The sequence below is a fragment of the Choristoneura fumiferana genome, chromosome 3, assembly GCF_025370935.1.
Source record: "Choristoneura fumiferana chromosome 3, NRCan_CFum_1, whole genome shotgun sequence".
NCBI classification, from domain to species: domain Eukaryota; kingdom Metazoa; phylum Arthropoda; class Insecta; order Lepidoptera; family Tortricidae; genus Choristoneura; species Choristoneura fumiferana.
In genome coordinates this window covers 15263515-15280214 of record NC_133474.1, presented here as the reverse complement: position 1 = coordinate 15280214, position 16700 = coordinate 15263515, and the positions used below count along the sequence as shown (strand labels likewise).

Here is a 16700-nt window from a genome sequence, read left to right as displayed (position 1 = left end):
TTTAGGGTCATAAAAATGCGCTAAGAAGTGATTTTACGAAATTCACACAAGAGAACTAGCGACTGAAAACAATTAGAAATATGTCAAATAATAAATAAACAGTTTGGGAAAACAGAGTATTTTGGTAACTGTTCTACCAACAAGGCTGGTTCTGGTTTCTAATTAACGCAGATATAATCTTACTTTAAAAACAAAAAGATGAGTCTCTTGTCTACATAGTTTTTTTTCATTTGTTATTCTCTGTAATAATCTGTGTTGTTAAGTAAAGAATTTGCATTGTATTGTATTATAGGCAAAATGTTGCCGAGACGAGACCCTTCTTAGACGAATAGCGTGGTAGTAGGATTTTGTGCAGACCGTCCGGATCACTATTACCATTTTATTTGCAAACCTTACCAAGCAGCAGTCCTTGCGCTGCTGTGTTCCAGCGAGGAAAGTAAAACAGCCGAAGACAAAGGCACATGAGGCTATATTAGCCCTCTAGACTGGGAACGCATCTGCAAACCAGTGTGTTGCGGGTGTCCATGGTGGTATTGTTAATTTGCCATTACGTGCCCCTGTTGCTAGTTTGTAACCCAGATATACCACAAAAATATTCAGAAAGACACTTGTTTTTTTTATCCAGCTAATGTTTTCAAGTCAAGCGATGACTTCATTAATTTGATTTACAAGTACATTTAGGTAGGTGTACCTATGACGAGATAGGTACCTTCATTTTAGAGAGATATAATATTATAAGAATCGTAATTAGTGTACTTAATCACCTCTTAATCACCTTGACATAATCGGTTAATTTTAATCTTTAATGAATAAAGAGAGAGCGGCGACAAATTAACTGTGTTACGAAGTATCTTCATAATTGAATGCCAAGCGGTTCAATCACGCCACGCAAGACCTTTATACAAAATTACCTGAATTCAGTATTTCGGCTCAGCATCTCAATAATTACCTCATTATTAAAGATTGTTTCTAGGTTAACAGCTGCATGAATCGACACAGAAAAACGACGCAAAACGTAACAACACGCAGTTGTAGGTATGACTAACGCAAAAAAAGATCGGTGTATAAAAAAATGGCATTTGCTTTTAACTACTTACTTGTAGTAAAAAATGAGACAATGTCAAGGTTGTTAAACTTGTTAAGTATTAGTAGTAGTTGGTAACAAGTAGAAATAAATGTAACTTTTGACTTATCTATCAAGAACATGTTTTGAAGACTTCGCGGGAGACATCCTGAAATAACACGATTTGCAGCGCGGCGTGCGCCCGCGCGCGGGGCGCTGCCGTCGCCCGCGCTTATCCGACGCCATTTTCACACACTCGACGAGCTTTCCCGCGGCCAGGTACGTACCTTTTTATTCCCACAAATATTATAAAACATCACCACTAAAAAAATCCTCAACACGACTATGATCCGCCGACGTCAAGTCCGTATTAACTTCCACTTTAACACACTGATTTTATCTCACATTTAAAAACAAGAACAATGACCCTAGCGCAGCACACGTAATAGTTATGTTTTTTGTTCTTATTTGCGATTACTGAACTTAAAATCACCCACCGTCATTTTTACCGAAAGGCAGATAAATCTGTTTGCGTTGCTCGGTATCAAGTTACCTATTTACACAATAGTAAAATATTTGGAGCTAATAACATCTAAAAGTGAACTATGGAATGTGACCGTCATGTTTGTTACATCAACGCATTGACTGCCCGTAGTGCACTATTCGACGATTCCGAGTTATAAGACTGTGTGTTTGCTGTGTTTGAAAGACAATCTATTTGTGTCATCATGTCCTTATTTTTTTAATAGATCAGCAAGCATCCCCCGCGGCGGTAGCGCGACAAGACACGAGTCGTGCTCGAAGCTGCGGCGCCCTACGCACGTGGGCAGACCAACTGCATCGCTTGTGTCTGTGAACTTAACTTACATCCAACTTAAATCACAACTAAATATTCAGATGACTCTCATTCAAAAGTCGACTGAAGCCAACGCCGATACTATGGACGGATCCCCGGTCAAGGAGGACGGCTCCAAGTCCTTGAGGCCGGTGAGAAACAGACGATACACTCGGTTAGTACAATAACATGACTCAATACTTTCAGTTTGTGAGGATAATCTCTTTGTGCGTCACCCTCGAATTGCGAAACGCACGAGCGTCCTTTATGCAGAAAGCCTGTATCTAGATAAACGATTAGTGCTTTACTCTTCCATGAGCTTAGTTTTTTCAATATGAAAATTTGCACCATAAAGCAAGCTCATAATGATCGAACACTCTCTATTCTACTGTTACAGAAGGAGTCTAGGCGCAGGCCAGCGGCCTCAGAAAAGGTTATTCACGCCAGAAATAAAGCGGTATTTAAAGGATTGGCTAGTGCGGCGAAGAGAGAATCCCTATCCTAACCGAGAAGAAAAGAAATATCTCGCTGAAGAAACAGGACTCACCTACATTCAGGTAAACCACATGTTTTTAAGTTTTAATCTATCTAATTAAAATACTAACTGTTTAAAAAACTATGTAATGTATCATGTTTTTGCCTGCCACCAACCTAATTGGCAGCGAGCCAAGAATTGCTATTGGTACATACCTAAATAGGCACTATTTTTGTCACTGCTTTGTTAACCACAAGATTTGTATTATTTCCATTCTTCAGGTAGTTCATTACTTTAAAATCTTACTTATTACTGAAAACCATGCACTTTCTTTTTCATTGATGCTGAAAAAAAAATCGGTTCAAATTGACAAAGTAATATGTCAACAGTTAAAATATAATTTGTAGGTATAAAAACTTATTCGCCAGAATTAATGGAAAACATCGGACTACAAAATCATTCTTAATTAAAACGAACGCAGAGCGATTTGACCGTGTTTTGTTATTCTTTATGCACAGTCTAGTCAAAGCTATATCTATCTTTACACGTTACTAGGTATGTACAGTAGTTCATAAACTTGTAAGCAATAATTTGATCGATAACATCAGTACACGACTTTATTGGTAACGGCGTAGAAGCGTGTTCAGATATTTTTGATCAAATTTTTGCTCACAAGTTTATGAACTCGATTGTATCTTATCGCTGTCATTTCGAGTGAACTTTTGTATAAAATTGTCAGAAGGCATACAGTGACAACGTACGAAAGCTACTTGTACTATTAGGTACTTATTCTTTGCTAAAGTGTAAAGATATTTTTGACCACGACAGTACCCACGAAACTTAGGCACGTTTATTTGATATCGCAAAAATTCCGCAGATCTGCAATTGGTTCGCCAACTGGCGGCGTAAACTGAAAAATGTCAACGCGGACCGCATCCAGCAGACGTGGGGTCACCTCATCCGCACGTACAATGACCGCGCCCAGGGCAACGTGGAACAATTCAGCATCAGCTCCAATGACAGCATCTGGAGCGAACCAGAGCCCACCAGCTCCAACTACGAATCGCTAGACTTCGAAACTGAGCGCAACGGTAGCCCAGAACCGAATAACTATAACCAAGAAGACTCCAATTCTTCTTCGTCGAAAGAAAAATGCGAGTATTTCAATAACAATTCGTACAACGTGCAGCAAGACAGTCTGAGCGAGTCGAAAAAAATTACTAGTCCGTTACTTCTAAGTAAGTGGTTGGAGAGTGCTGCTAGGTTTCAGCCAAGTGAAACGAACTACTCGTGGTGGGCGGACGGCGAACGACGGCGCCAGGAGCCGCGGGCGCCGCGGGTCGCGCTCAACTCCGTGTCGCGGCACGACCGCGACGAGGTCGAGGCTGCGGTGGCCCTCACGGCTCTCGCCAGTGCCTCTAATCGTCTCACCGCGCCTTAAAATAACTACCTACCAAATAGTTAAGTATACCCAAGAGACCCATATTGATACTAACTTAGAGTACCTACAGGTAAATCATGGTTAGAAAAACCTGGAGGAGGCCCAGTCCAATCGTCACAACTACGTGGGCCTCGGATGCGGTGGATGGAATTGAACTTCCGAATATGACTATAACATGGTAACCCGTTTTTAAAAAAGTTAATAAGTATATCTTACTAAATTCGAATCAAAATGGTTTAATGGCTATTCCAATTTTTTAATCGTTTCAATATTATATAGGTAACTTAAAAATATTTTTATGCAATTTAGCGATGCGTTTACCTAACGAAAAAATTGAGATTTTTTATTTGTGAAATAAACATTATAGTCCCTGAGCCCAGCCCCAAAATAGCCTACGTAACATGACATCACGATAAGATGCATGGCACACGGTGGAAAAAGTTGCAATGTGCTGAGCGAGAATCAAAAGACTATCGCACCTAAAATTAGCCGGAAATTTGAGAAAATGGTTCACTTCCGGTCAAAATTTTAAGGTCATTTTACGTCATGTGACATCATTACGAAACACGTGGCATCATGTAGCCCTTTATCCGTAGAGAGGGACAACATACTCGTAAGTCTGTCAGTTCTGAAATTGCCGAAAGTGCCTGACAGACCGTGGCAAAGATGACCCCCAAAAACGATTTCCTACGTCAAGTGAGATATTGACGAAAATTATTACATACGTTTCGTAATATTAGTGTCTATAATAATAAACAAGTCTGCCAAGCCTTATCTAGCCGGAATTCCTTTAAAAGTGCTTTTTTAACTGCAAGGTAAAAGTGATCGTACCTATCATGTTAAATGAATGATTTAACAAATTATGATCGATTAACAGGGATTATCGACTCATCCATCGTGGTTGGTTTGGTGTAGTTGGTAATGATCTAAGGGTAACTGAGGGTAATAATGTACTAGTCGACAGACAAATTGAATAAAATCGGGTCGTACCTATTTTAAGGTGCGATAGTCGTTTGATTCTTATTCAGCACAACTTTCTCCACCGTGTGCCATGCATCTTATCGTGATGTCATGTTACGTAGGCAATTTGGGGCTGGGCTCACGGACTAATAGGTAAACATTTTTTATATTAGCAGAAATATCCAAAAGAACAAGTGCTCTGTGAATTCAAGACTACCTTGTATTATATAAGAGTACCTAAGTAGTCAAAGTTTCACTAAAGTCCGAATTATTTTTTAGCAAGGTGGTGCAAGTTGATATGGAGAATGAGAAAGTATGAATTGTCGGTAAAGTCAAGAGCACATGAAGCTTTTCACTTGTATTTAGTACGAGCCTTACATCTACGGCAATTGTAATAACTTTGGTTTGGTTGCTTTACGTTTGGCAACTTTTTTAGAATCTCTAGGGGGGGGGAGCAGCTGCTTCCCCTCCCTGCTCCCCCTTGGCGACGCACTTGTTATTATACATTAATTATACCTAAACATCATCTAAAATTAGGTATATTATACTGAGCGACAAAAAATCTGGCCCTCAAATGTATGGAGTTATAAGTAATTTTTTATGGAGAGCGGGCCAAATTTTGTGCCGCTCAGTATATATTACATTGATACCTTCCTACCACTTAGCTGATCTATAACTTTTATTTTACATAAGTTACAATATACCTTCCTAATATTATATTATATGTTATACGAAACATTACACTAAGAAATAACATAAAGTTTACGCAATTAACCTCGACGTTAAATTATTTAGGTGAGTGAGGACCCTTCTCTCTCAGGTCATCAGGTGCTATTGTAAATATGAGTGGTAATAATTACCCTGCTGCCATTCTAAATAAGTTTTGCTCAAATATTTTTATAATAATAGGAATCATGATATCTGTTATATTATATATAGTTTCCTATACTCACGAGCAAAATATGAGTTTAAACTATACTCTGATCAGTGTAGATAGGTTTAGATATAGGTAATTCTGTAGGTCAAGAAAATTTTGCCTTAAATGCATACATATTTAAGTAGGTACTTACTTAGATAGGATTTTTTGTTGTTTAATTGATCTCTCTTAGACTAGAAGTTAAGTCGTACTCGTAATGTAACACCTGCCAAAGATTGCGTTTAAAAGTTCCACTTATTTTTATTAAGTAAATTTAAGCTGTTTATCATTTAGTGTTTTTTATTAATTTCTATTCCATCTCCACCTCATTACGCATTCTACTTCTCTTTTATAGACTCCTTCCTCTCGCAAAGCGATTTTGCATCTCACGCCTAGTTACCCCCCTTTTAAAGTGCGTGTTGTTGATTGTAGATTAAGTTTTGATAAGTACGAAATTCACGCGCAAGCGCTCTTAACAGAATACTGCAAATAACGAAAACTTGAAAGTGAAAGTGCAAACCCAGAGTACGAACCTACGACCTAAATCATAGGTGCCAGAGGGCTACCTACCTGTCACAATACTATGGAATAAAAACAATATCACAATTCTAATTTTCACCTTTTCGAAATACTTATAACTTAAATGCGAAAAAAATTGTGTTTTGATCGTTTCCCATCCGATCAATGATCCCATTAGGTATCGCATTTATAATATAATAAGTCCATATAAAAGAATAAACATTATTGGCTAAAACGAAACCATAAAATGTTTACTCGTACGTAGCTCCGTTCCCAAATTTTCATAGCTGCAGAGCTATCTTAAGCCCGAGTGTTCCCGTAGACCTTTACCTACTGACAAAATTTTGTTAGTTGCCGGCAGTTACAGAAATTTAATTAGTAATGTTTAATATTACTAATAGCCATAAATAGCAAAACATTAACGATTGCGTTAATGTTAAATCGTTAATTAACTTGCGAAATCGAATTTAACAGTCCCAACTCGCTCGCTCGCTGCTGTTGCTGCTGGGGTTTGTCCATCTAGCTTTGATTTGGGTACCTTCAAAAGGCGAGTGTATCGCCTATTGCAAGGCCGGCAACGCACCCGCAGTCCTAATAATGCTGTAGGTGTCCATGGGCGGCGGTGATCACTAACCATCAGGTGAACCGACTGCTCGTTTACCAACTGTTCGATAAAAAAAACACCACCGTTATCGGCTGGCGTAGAGGGATAGGTACTTACGTAAGTTTCACGGCATGGTACTTATTAGTTTTAGGGTTCCGTAGCCAAAATGGCAAAAACGGAACCCTTATAGTTTTGCCATGTCTGTCTGTCCGTCTGCGGCTTTGTTCAGAGGCTATTAATGCTAGTAAGCTGTAATTTTGCGCGGACATATGTAGCAACTACGTAGACAAAAGGGGAAAAATTTTTTTAGGGTACCTGCTGTAGATATAAAGTGGGGGTGATTTTGTTGTGTTGAATTGAAAAAAATCAGGATGGTAGTAAGTATATCAAATTTACAAGTAAAACTATAACGGCCAAGTTTGCTTGAGAATTATTAGTAGTTTAAAAGTAAATAGTAGCCTAAAGTATAAAAATATATCTAAACTTGGAAGATTTCGTACAAAATACAAAATCCTTAGAAAAACATTACTTGTTTCGTAATGGCTACGGAACCCTATCTTGGGCGGTTTTTTTTGTCGAGTCGCCTTAACGGCCAAAGACACTAGGATTCTGCTTTAGTTTACTCGTTTTAGTTATTTACATTTTTTATACAAAATATCATAGTACTTACTGTAAGGTCGAGTTACTTTGACCTTGGACAGCCACTAAAACCCACCATATGGCAATGTGAAGTAATTTCAATGTGATAATACTGGACCAAGTAAACCCAATGGCCAAAGTTACCCTTCAGGTTCAAGGTTTATGTCAGTGTGAAACAATTTCACATACAATGTTTTAGTGATAAGATAACCTGACAAATTGAATGGTTCAAACATGCAGAATACAGTCAACATCAAATATAAGGGAGCAGTCAGGGTGCTCATTATCCTAAAATAAAATTTAATTTAAGTACTATAGTACTAATTAAATTCTGAGAGGCCTGTTGATCATTTAACCCCTTATCTGTATTGCATATATTTTTGTAACATCCTTTACTTGACACTGACTGTTTATACCTATTGCTCTAGTGTAGTTAGTTTATTTAAATGTTACATCTAAACAAATAACACATGAGACACAACTAAGTGTTAACGTGATTAATGAAGAAATACAATACAATACAAATAACGGATAAATTTATTTCATTAATTCTACAGTGTTTTTTTTACACTTCTAATATTAAAATTATTAACTACAGGACTATTCATTACTTTCTTTAACTTCTTTTGGTGTGTCTGGACTCTTATGGAGATCAAGATGTGTTTCCAAGTGAGAGACCAGAATTTTCTGGCTTTGATTGAGCTGTCCCACAAGGCATGACCCAGCACTCTGGAGGACGGAACACAGCTGACTTCTTGCTACCTCCAAGTTAGGCAGCTTGCTGAATTCCAACAGTTCATTTTTTGACATTAATCTATCTTGAATTATTCCAGCTGCAACAAAAATAAAAATCCTTACTAATATTATAAATGTGAAAGTAACTCTGGTCTAAAATAAAATGGATAATCTTATTTGCTCTTCCACAAAGAAGTGCAGTCAAGCTATGCAAATAGCCATATTTTTGTTGAATATTTGTAGTTGTTCAATTAATTAAGGCATAGTCACACAGGTGCACTTAAGATGATAAAACGGTGAACCGATCATGATGAAATTTGGTACTTATCCTCATAGGCTGAAACCCTGAGAGGGACTTAGGATAGTTTTCATGTTGGAAAATTTTACTTGGATGAAGTTGCAGAAAAAAGCTAGTTTGAAATAAATCTCACTATTCCTGATCTGTGTCCTTGATCTGTATATTTTTTTCTTAACTAAAATTTAACTGATTTTACAAACCCATGATCACCAGTTGTGGAGTTTTTTTCATGATTTTAAACATTTTAGCGGCATTTTCAGGCTGTCCAAATATAACTTGTTGATGAGAAGTAAACAAATGGTTGACTGCCTCATAGCGGGTTCCTTTAGTAGCCATAGAAACAATTTTCTTGCCATAAGTCCTCAAATGCATGTTATTCTTTTTTAAAGTGGCAAATATTGGCATTTTATCTTCCATTGATATAGAATTGGTGTGTAAGAATACAACCATCTTTGAGGTATTAAACCAATTCAAGCATTCTTGAGCTAAAATTCGTTCAAATGGATTGTCGATTTCCACATTTTTCCTTTTCTCCCCCCGATCGCACAACATAACATCGGGCAGGGAACTCTTTGGAGGGGCGTACCATGGTTTTGCTAGGTCAATTAATAGCTGCCTCTCAAAATGTGGCTTCTTCGGTTTCTGAATATTAATCTTTCCTCGAAATCGTCTCGCTAATATAAAGGGAGTTTTGACTTGCAGAAACCCTGTAAACAACACAATTAGCGCATTTAAGAGATTATTTAAATATAATGAACGATCTTTATATAGATCAGCGCATTAAATAGTTTCACCTCTGTTCACTGATGCCATTCTTGAAATATTATTTATTATTAGAAAATATTTCGAATACTAAATTAAATGTTTTTCATTGCACTAAAGTAGGTAATTAATTTATCAGTAACATACATAACCTATCAGAGAAATAAAATTTAGGTATGGTACCCAACCAAACCCAACCCAATCCTGTGACAGCTGTCATTGATGTCATTCCACCGATGTAAATTTTTTTAAAGCTTTTTTTATAATACCTCGAATTACATTTTCGATGCACATATTGCCAGTATTTATTTTTTTCTTAAATTTACGGAAAATCCTACCTTTTCAACAGAGAATACAGAAATCAAGTTAATCCATAAAAATTACAGGAACACGGAATGGTATAAAAAAAAGGTGAAAAAATTGTATGAAAAAGAACTGTACTTAACAAATTTTACTCTTAATATTGCAGTAGTGAATTTGTTACTATAAATTGATTACATTTTCGGCTGTTTTTAGGTTAGGTTAGTTATGCAAAATTAGTGTTTAGTTATTTAAATTAAATGTATTTAATATTAAATGCCTATTTTTCCTAAGATAAAACCAAACATGTTAATATAAGTATCACAATAAGTAAAAATATAATAACAGTTTATTGAAATAAACGGTTTCAAATGTACGTAACTGGAGTTTTGTTTGTTGTCTTGTCTTGTCATGTTAAATCGGTGTGTTTGAGGATGTCCTGAATTCGTGTGACTGTCGCTGGAAATGGCAGAATCTTCTTCTCAGAATCCCTGTTCCGTCCTTGCAGCCAAATGCTTTAATGTGCCTCCTTGACCCTCTCAAATCTATTTAATGTATTGTATTGTATTTCTGTACAGTCACCAGCATTAATATCTGCCACAGCGAAGCATGCAAAAATATCTGACACGTCGTTCCGGCTCTAAAAAAAGAGTCGTATCAGATATTTCTGCACGCTTGTTGTGTCAGATATTGGTGCTGTTGATGGTGACTGTACCACAGCAACGAAGAATAAATAAAATTCAGTCGAAATAGAGTTTTTGACATGGTAAGCTATTTGAATTAAAAAAAAAAGTGACATTTGGCAGAATTGACATGACATGACAATGACAGTGACAGACAGCATGCATTGTGTCGGGGCTCACACAAAAGTACACGCTCAGAGTACACGTGAATAAATTTGGTTTGAAACTTCGTGAAATTATAAATTAAGCGCCTTTTAGTTTCAAATCAAAGCCTTCTTATTATAATTATTTATTTTTATCAGTGTCTACTAAATTTAAGTCAGATATAGTGAGGTTAGTCTGGCAAGTTTTTAATTATTGATAACATTAATATTTCGCCATGTGTGGCAAGAAATTCACATCAGCTATTTTAGATCTAGCCATTCAATAGCCACTCTTTAAAGTAATTTATCTGTAGTTCCAGAGGCCACAATGAGAGGTACGCAAGATAATACTCCACCGTCGTCAATTGACGGTGACGAAATCGCGGGCATGGAGGACGAAGAGGGCGTGTTATATTTAGACGAGATGGAAGAAGTGCAACTTGAAGACCTAGAAAGAGCACTGAATGAGCCGGAAGAAGATGTAGACATGGAACCACCAGAAGATCTAGCAGCCCTTGTTTTCTCTAAACATGTTGGGTCGGTATTTTGCAGTGACGTCCACCCTAGTGGAAAATTGGCTGCAACAGGTGGAGAAGATGACAAAGCATTTGTATGGTCAGTACAAACAGGCCAAGTGGTCATGGAATGTACAGGACATAAGGACTCTGTTATTTTTGCTGGATTCAGTTTTGATGGTGTTTATCTTGCTACAGCTGACATGTCTGGGCTGATCAAAGTGTGGAAATGTAATTTAGAGGACAATCAGCAAGAACCATGGGCTGCTGTATTTGAGTATGAAGCAGAAGAATTGACATTTGGCTTGTGGCATTTCGGTGCCAGGGTACTCATATGCGGAGCTATATCGGGAGATATTTATGTGCTTAAAATACCCTCAGGTGAAACCAAATTATTGCAAGGTCATAACACTAAAGTTGAGTGTGCTAAGGTAAGTTCAATCTTATGGTTATAAGAGTAACATTACTGATTGAATGATTTTGATAACCAAAACAGCCTAAACCACTGGAGCTATTTGGTCTTTATCAATGTTGCATAACCTCCTGAGTCTAGACATTTTTTAACAAATTTAGAGTGTAAGACCTAGACGTGGTTGACCTGCTTTGTTTTTTTGGATATTACAGTAGAACCCGCTTAATACGATCTCCCGCATAATACGCCATTTTACGCCGGTCCCTGCAATTTTAGGCTTGTTTTCATACATTTTTTCATGGTTAATGTCTCGCGTCCCGCTTAATACGTCATCTAAAGTTATATTTTTATTATAATATTACCCACATTGCATCGTCATACAATGTTACCAACTAATGTATGCGGGTGAAAAAAATTGGAACTGACCATGGCATACTAATATTACGCAGAAGGACGCGGTCCTGGCGACACATGCACCTATCCAGATAAGTTTGTAGCCCTGTCTAAGTGATTACACTTATTCGTAGACTTCATTTGCTCATTATCACTGCTGCCGTGTTTTGATATGTTTTAAGTTTCAATTCAAATTTGTGAGTTATTAAATTCTTATCTTCATTTGTTAGTTCAATGATATCAAAAATTAAAAGAAAAGCATTATCATCAAGTCTTCCATTCTAAATAAACAATTACATGACACAATATTATTTTTTTTTCATGTTTAATACAATTTTTGTTTAAGACGTTTTTTTTGCTTGGTCCTCTCAGAATCGTCAATTCAATTAAATTCTTGAAAGTATAGCTCCATCGATACTATCAATGATTCCTCCTATGTTGAGGTTGGAAAAGACACTATCAGTTTAGCCATTGTTCGGTAGGTTCAGTGTGCGGTCTCAGAATCGTCTCAAGCGAGTTCTACTTTATTTCAAAAAATTTAAAATTCTTTATTCAATGGACAGTTTGTACTTTATAACGTACATTCGGCCGTTATTCTTAGTGTAAATTGGTCCTTTATAAAGTATGCGAGGACTCAGGAGGATAAAATATACCCACACCAAATTTCACATCTGTAGACAGGATAAAAAGTAGCCTATGTGTTATTCCAATGAACTATCAGGCGAAAGTGTATCCTTGCCTTCCAACCTTTTAGTTTGAAGCAAAATTCAACAATTCTTTACAACCATTTCCTGTCTCAGTATAAACACGCGGAGCTGCAATTGTAGTGTGCAATTTTGCAGCAGAGCCTCTCTGCCTTTGAAAATTTTTAATATGTCCAACTAGGTTTTGGAAACAACATCCCAATGCAATAGGATCTGGGAAGTTGTGGTAGCTGTTAAAACAAACTTAATAAAACAATATGCAGAACATCAGATGAAACAAGAAACTTGTAGCACATGAAGACCAGTTGCAGTTAGTTTATGTGAAGTTATGCAGTATACAACAAAGAGTGTAACCTTTGTGGCTGCTGGCCCATTACTTTGCTATTGGTTTCTATTTCTAGTGATGAATTTAATTTTTTACTACCCTTTACCTGCTGCTTCGCGCACATAAACCATTAACAAACCTGTAAAATTAAAATTTAATAAATTAAACATATAGGATAGAAAATTGGAGGACAAAATTAATAATAATACTGCATACCTGTCTGTTTTCTCAGCTGTTTAACACTGTTGGTTTTTTTAGGCTATATAATGTTGATCAACATGTTGCACGGCCTATTATTTGGACACAAAATTGTTTCATGGCAACTGTACTGATACTTTTATTCACATTTCTTTAACTTTTGGGATACCGAAGAATATGATGTATATCAACTTTGTATCTTTTCTTAGTCGAATAACTTTTAGAAATCGCAATTTGGTTGGCGAATCAATCGCCTTGTTGTTTTGTTTGGTCTATTCTCTTTTTTCTTTTGCTTTTGTTAGGAGTGAGAAGGGTAAGGAGACTAGCCATGCCTATTTCTTTTTTAATATACTGGCAACACCTTTTGTAATGTTAGTAATTTCTTTTTATTTATTTAAATAGGAAAATATTTTTATATTTTTAAACTAAAAATTGTATCGGTCTCACTTAGCTGTACTTTTTCAATGATAATGACCAGATGGTCCCAAAGGAAGACCAGCGCCGTTCGCAAGACCGGCAGATTGCTGATTTGGGACCATTTCGTGACATGCATAGTAACAATTTTATTTTTTATTTTTAATTATTGTTGCTGTCTTTTAAATGTCACGAAAAATTTTTTCTTTCTTCTTGTTTCTTCAAAGGTCCAACTATTTGCATACCAAATTGTATCCAAATATTTCCAACCATTTTAGCATGAAGGAGTAATACACACATGCATACATACACTTACAAACTTTCACATTTATAATAGTAGGAGCCTGCAATTGTCTGTGAAAATTCATTTATCATGATCCATGGAAACCTATCAATTTTGAAACATTTTCTAATTACGTCCATACTAAATTTTGCAAACAACTACTAATAATATTAATAGGATGTGTAAACTTATTTTTCAGATGTTCAAAGATGGTGTACGTTTGGTAGCAGGATATGAAGATGGAGTTGTGAAGGTGTGGGATCTGAAGTCCAGTGCAGTTAGTTAACCAAGTTAATGCAGTGTACACAATATGAGGGTGGCTGCTGTGGATACTCACCCTGAAAACAATCTATTGGTTTCTATTTCTAGTGATGGTAATTTAATTTTTACTACCCTTTCCTGCTGCTTCGCGCACATAAACCATTAACAAAGTGTAGCCGTTGAATAGAAATTTCAGGATTTTTGCCAAAATTCCCAAACGTTACATCATGGATTTTATTAATGCTGCATAGAAACACTCACTTTTTGACTTATGTATGTATGTATGTAAACTCTTTATTGTACAAAAGAAAATTAACAAAACATTACTTATAACATTAGTTAGAATATATATTTTTTTAACTATATTTTAACTTTTAACAAGGCTTTAGTACACCAAATGTGACTATGTCAGCGTCATGAGGAGCCTCAGATATAAACACTACACAGATCATACACTCTCCCCTTGTATGGTTGGTTCCCTGACTTATGTTATCCACTTTTCATACTAGTTGCATAGAAAAGTGCATACTTATGTTAGGGCACCGACTGTACAGTCGCCATCAGATATTTCGGAGCCGCCAAGGTGGTCAAAAATATCAATAAATGAACTCTAATACCTTAGTAATAGAGTACATGTGTCAATATTTTTGACCACTGGCCACTTCTAAATATCTGATGGCGACTGTACTAAAACCATGTCTCTAGATGCAAAGGCCTGTCTAATGAACCTGTAAATCAGCATCGCTTCTTCTGAAATCAGCCAACTCAGAATCACATTTACACCTCCGTAAAACAAGCCCCACCATTAGTTAGAAAAGAAACAGTACCTGGGCGACAGAGCTTTGCTCGGGCTAAAACTCGTTATTAAACGTTTTTCCAGAGAACTAGATCAATTGGTCATCCCCATAAACCCCTACATAACAAATTTCATCGAATAATATTTATAATAAGTATATACAAGAATATGCATCCATATTCCGCACATGGTTATAAAAAAATATTATTTTGTTAGTGATGTTAATATTGTTGTGATTTTTTCAGGAAAAGTGGTTTTGTCTACATCATTAGCAAGCGGAAAAATCGTAGGTCAACTACAAGCAGACGATGATTTAGAAACTGTTGCCTTTCCAGAGGACCCACAGTTAGGATACTTTGCCTTAGGTAAACCCCAAGAACTTGAATTATACTAAAGATAAGCTGTTGCTCTGACCTCGAATCCCCATCATAAAATCCACCAGATCATGAAAACCAGGCACATAAAACGCCGCCATTTTATGATATGTCCAAAAGTTGATCAGACGTAACATGGTGTAACGTATTTGGCAATAATTATTATGGTGCGCACATAGTAAAGTAATTGCGTTCTTGGTTACTACTGGGCACTTTTACTGTCACACGTTTTTAAGCTTAGGGAAATTAGGTACAATTGCGACTACAACGCGCGAGTGAAGCGAGCTCGCATCGGAAGCGGCCGGTGAAGCGCCGGGCCCAATTTCAGTCATTATCTACGCTATTGTTCCATCAAATAAAGGATATCAATCTTCGAGATTATAGGCTTTTGGTGTCCTACTTATTAGATGTGATTAATGGTGTGAAACGAGTGCTTGATGAACCTTTATAACAAACAACAAACGGACAACGCAAAATAATATTCACTGTGTCATTGAACAGAGGCCTCATTTTGTACTCGGATTATCGAACTCGGAATCACAATAGTTTTCACCAGCTCTTTCTGTCACACGGTATAGAATGAGATTGGAAAGAGATGGTGAAAGCGGCCGCGAGTGCCTGCACGTTAGACAATATGGCCTATGGCTCACAATCAGTCAAATACCTCTTACGGCTATCCTTAGTTAGTACACAATCCACCAAAAAATGTACTAAGTCCTCAATCCTATTAAGATCCGTTATTTTGTTTTCAGGGTCATTAAAAGGCGAAGTTGGCATATGGGACATAGGCAGACAAATGCTCCGCCATCAATGCACCAAGGCTGATGATGAATCAATCATAGGGGTCACCAAGATGATATGGGTGAAGGGCCATCTAGTGACAGGATGCCTGGATGGCTCAATCCGCGTGTACGAGGGTCGGTCCGGAGACAAGTGCCTTACATTAACTGGTCACAGATCGGAAGTACTCGACTTGTGCTATAACGCAACTGAAAACATTATTCTAACCACGTCAGACGATGGCACCGCAAGGATATTTAAATATGAATTAAATAAAGATAGAGTATAATAGTTTTTTGTTTTTGTTTTTACCAGTATTATCACTAACTTCATTCAATGGCCGCTATTGTTAAGCTATCTACAAAATGTATTATTTATTCATCTTCTGTTTATATTAGACATAGTGAACTTTATTGTAATAATTTTATCTTTATCATTGTCCCTTCCGTATTGCTTCTCAAAAGTCCACTTTCTGCTTAGTATCTTTTCACTAATATTTAGTTATTATATTAATCTACCTATGTCTTGTAATATTACTATTCCTTGACGATTGGGTGCACTGTAGACGGTATGAATTTTGCAATCATCGATTATTTTCATCCTGACCCTAATCGTTTCATATGCTTCTTAAAACTGGTTCTCTATCGTTTGCCCGAATTTCATATGACATAAATCGTTTTCCATAATTTTCATTTGCCATTTGTAATTTATTTCTGAAATAGTATTTTCTTCAGAGTTGATATTAAACTAACCTAACCTAACCTACTGCATTCTATAAGGTGGCATTTAAAAAATCTAGAAAACAGCACGGTTCTCTAAAGTAATGGTATACTTACGCTTAGAACGCGGTATATTATGTACCTTTCGTAAAA

At 36.7% G+C, this 16700-nt stretch overlaps 3 protein-coding genes across 3 annotated transcripts; 2 read left to right on the top strand and 1 right to left on the bottom strand.

Annotated features, from left to right (window-relative positions):
• Positions 1–713: 713 nt before the first annotated feature.
• LOC141426721 (uncharacterized) lies at positions 714–5979 on the top strand. The gene is made up of 4 exons (XM_074085850.1): positions 714–1342; positions 1813–2073; positions 2296–2455; positions 3251–5979. The coding sequence occupies exons 2-4, from the start codon at positions 1961–1963 to the stop codon at positions 3812–3814; spliced, it is 837 nt and encodes a 278-aa protein (XP_073941951.1). The 5' UTR covers positions 714–1342; positions 1813–1960; the 3' UTR covers positions 3815–5979.
• A 1992-nt stretch (positions 5980–7971) lies between these two features.
• On the bottom strand, positions 7972–9460 carry mRpL10 (mitochondrial ribosomal protein L10). Its single transcript, XM_074085851.1, has 3 exons — positions 9280–9460; positions 8686–9192; positions 7972–8285 (listed from the first exon to the last, which is right to left on the bottom strand). The coding sequence occupies exons 1-3, from the start codon at positions 9296–9298 to the stop codon at positions 8053–8055; spliced, it is 759 nt and encodes a 252-aa protein (XP_073941952.1). The 5' UTR covers positions 9299–9460; the 3' UTR covers positions 7972–8052.
• Positions 9461–10378: 918 nt separating this feature from the next.
• LOC141426238 (angio-associated migratory cell protein-like) lies at positions 10379–16121 on the top strand. The gene is given in 5 exon segments (XM_074085088.1): positions 10379–10563; positions 10688–11319; positions 13817–13991; positions 14920–15039; positions 15801–16121. Coding segments are annotated over 4 exon segments (1230 nt in total). The 5' UTR covers positions 10379–10563; positions 10688–10701; the 3' UTR covers positions 16118–16121.
• Positions 16122–16700: the final 579 nt, after the last annotated feature.

Bases quoted from the DNA above. Each gene is read 5' to 3' on its own strand.
- mRpL10 (XM_074085851.1), bottom strand. The intron at 8,286-8,685 runs GTTTGTAAAATC...TTTTTGTTGCAG, and splicing joins TCCACAACTGGTGATCATGG to CTGGAATAATTCAAGATAGA.
- LOC141426721 (XM_074085850.1), top strand. From the start codon at position 1,961: ATGACTCTCATTCAAAAGTCGACTGAAGCCAACGCCGATACTATGGAC. The intron at 2,074-2,295 runs GTTAGTACAATA...CTACTGTTACAG, and splicing joins AGAAACAGACGATACACTCG to AAGGAGTCTAGGCGCAGGCC. The intron at 2,456-3,250 runs GTAAACCACATG...AAAATTCCGCAG, and splicing joins CAGGACTCACCTACATTCAG to ATCTGCAATTGGTTCGCCAA.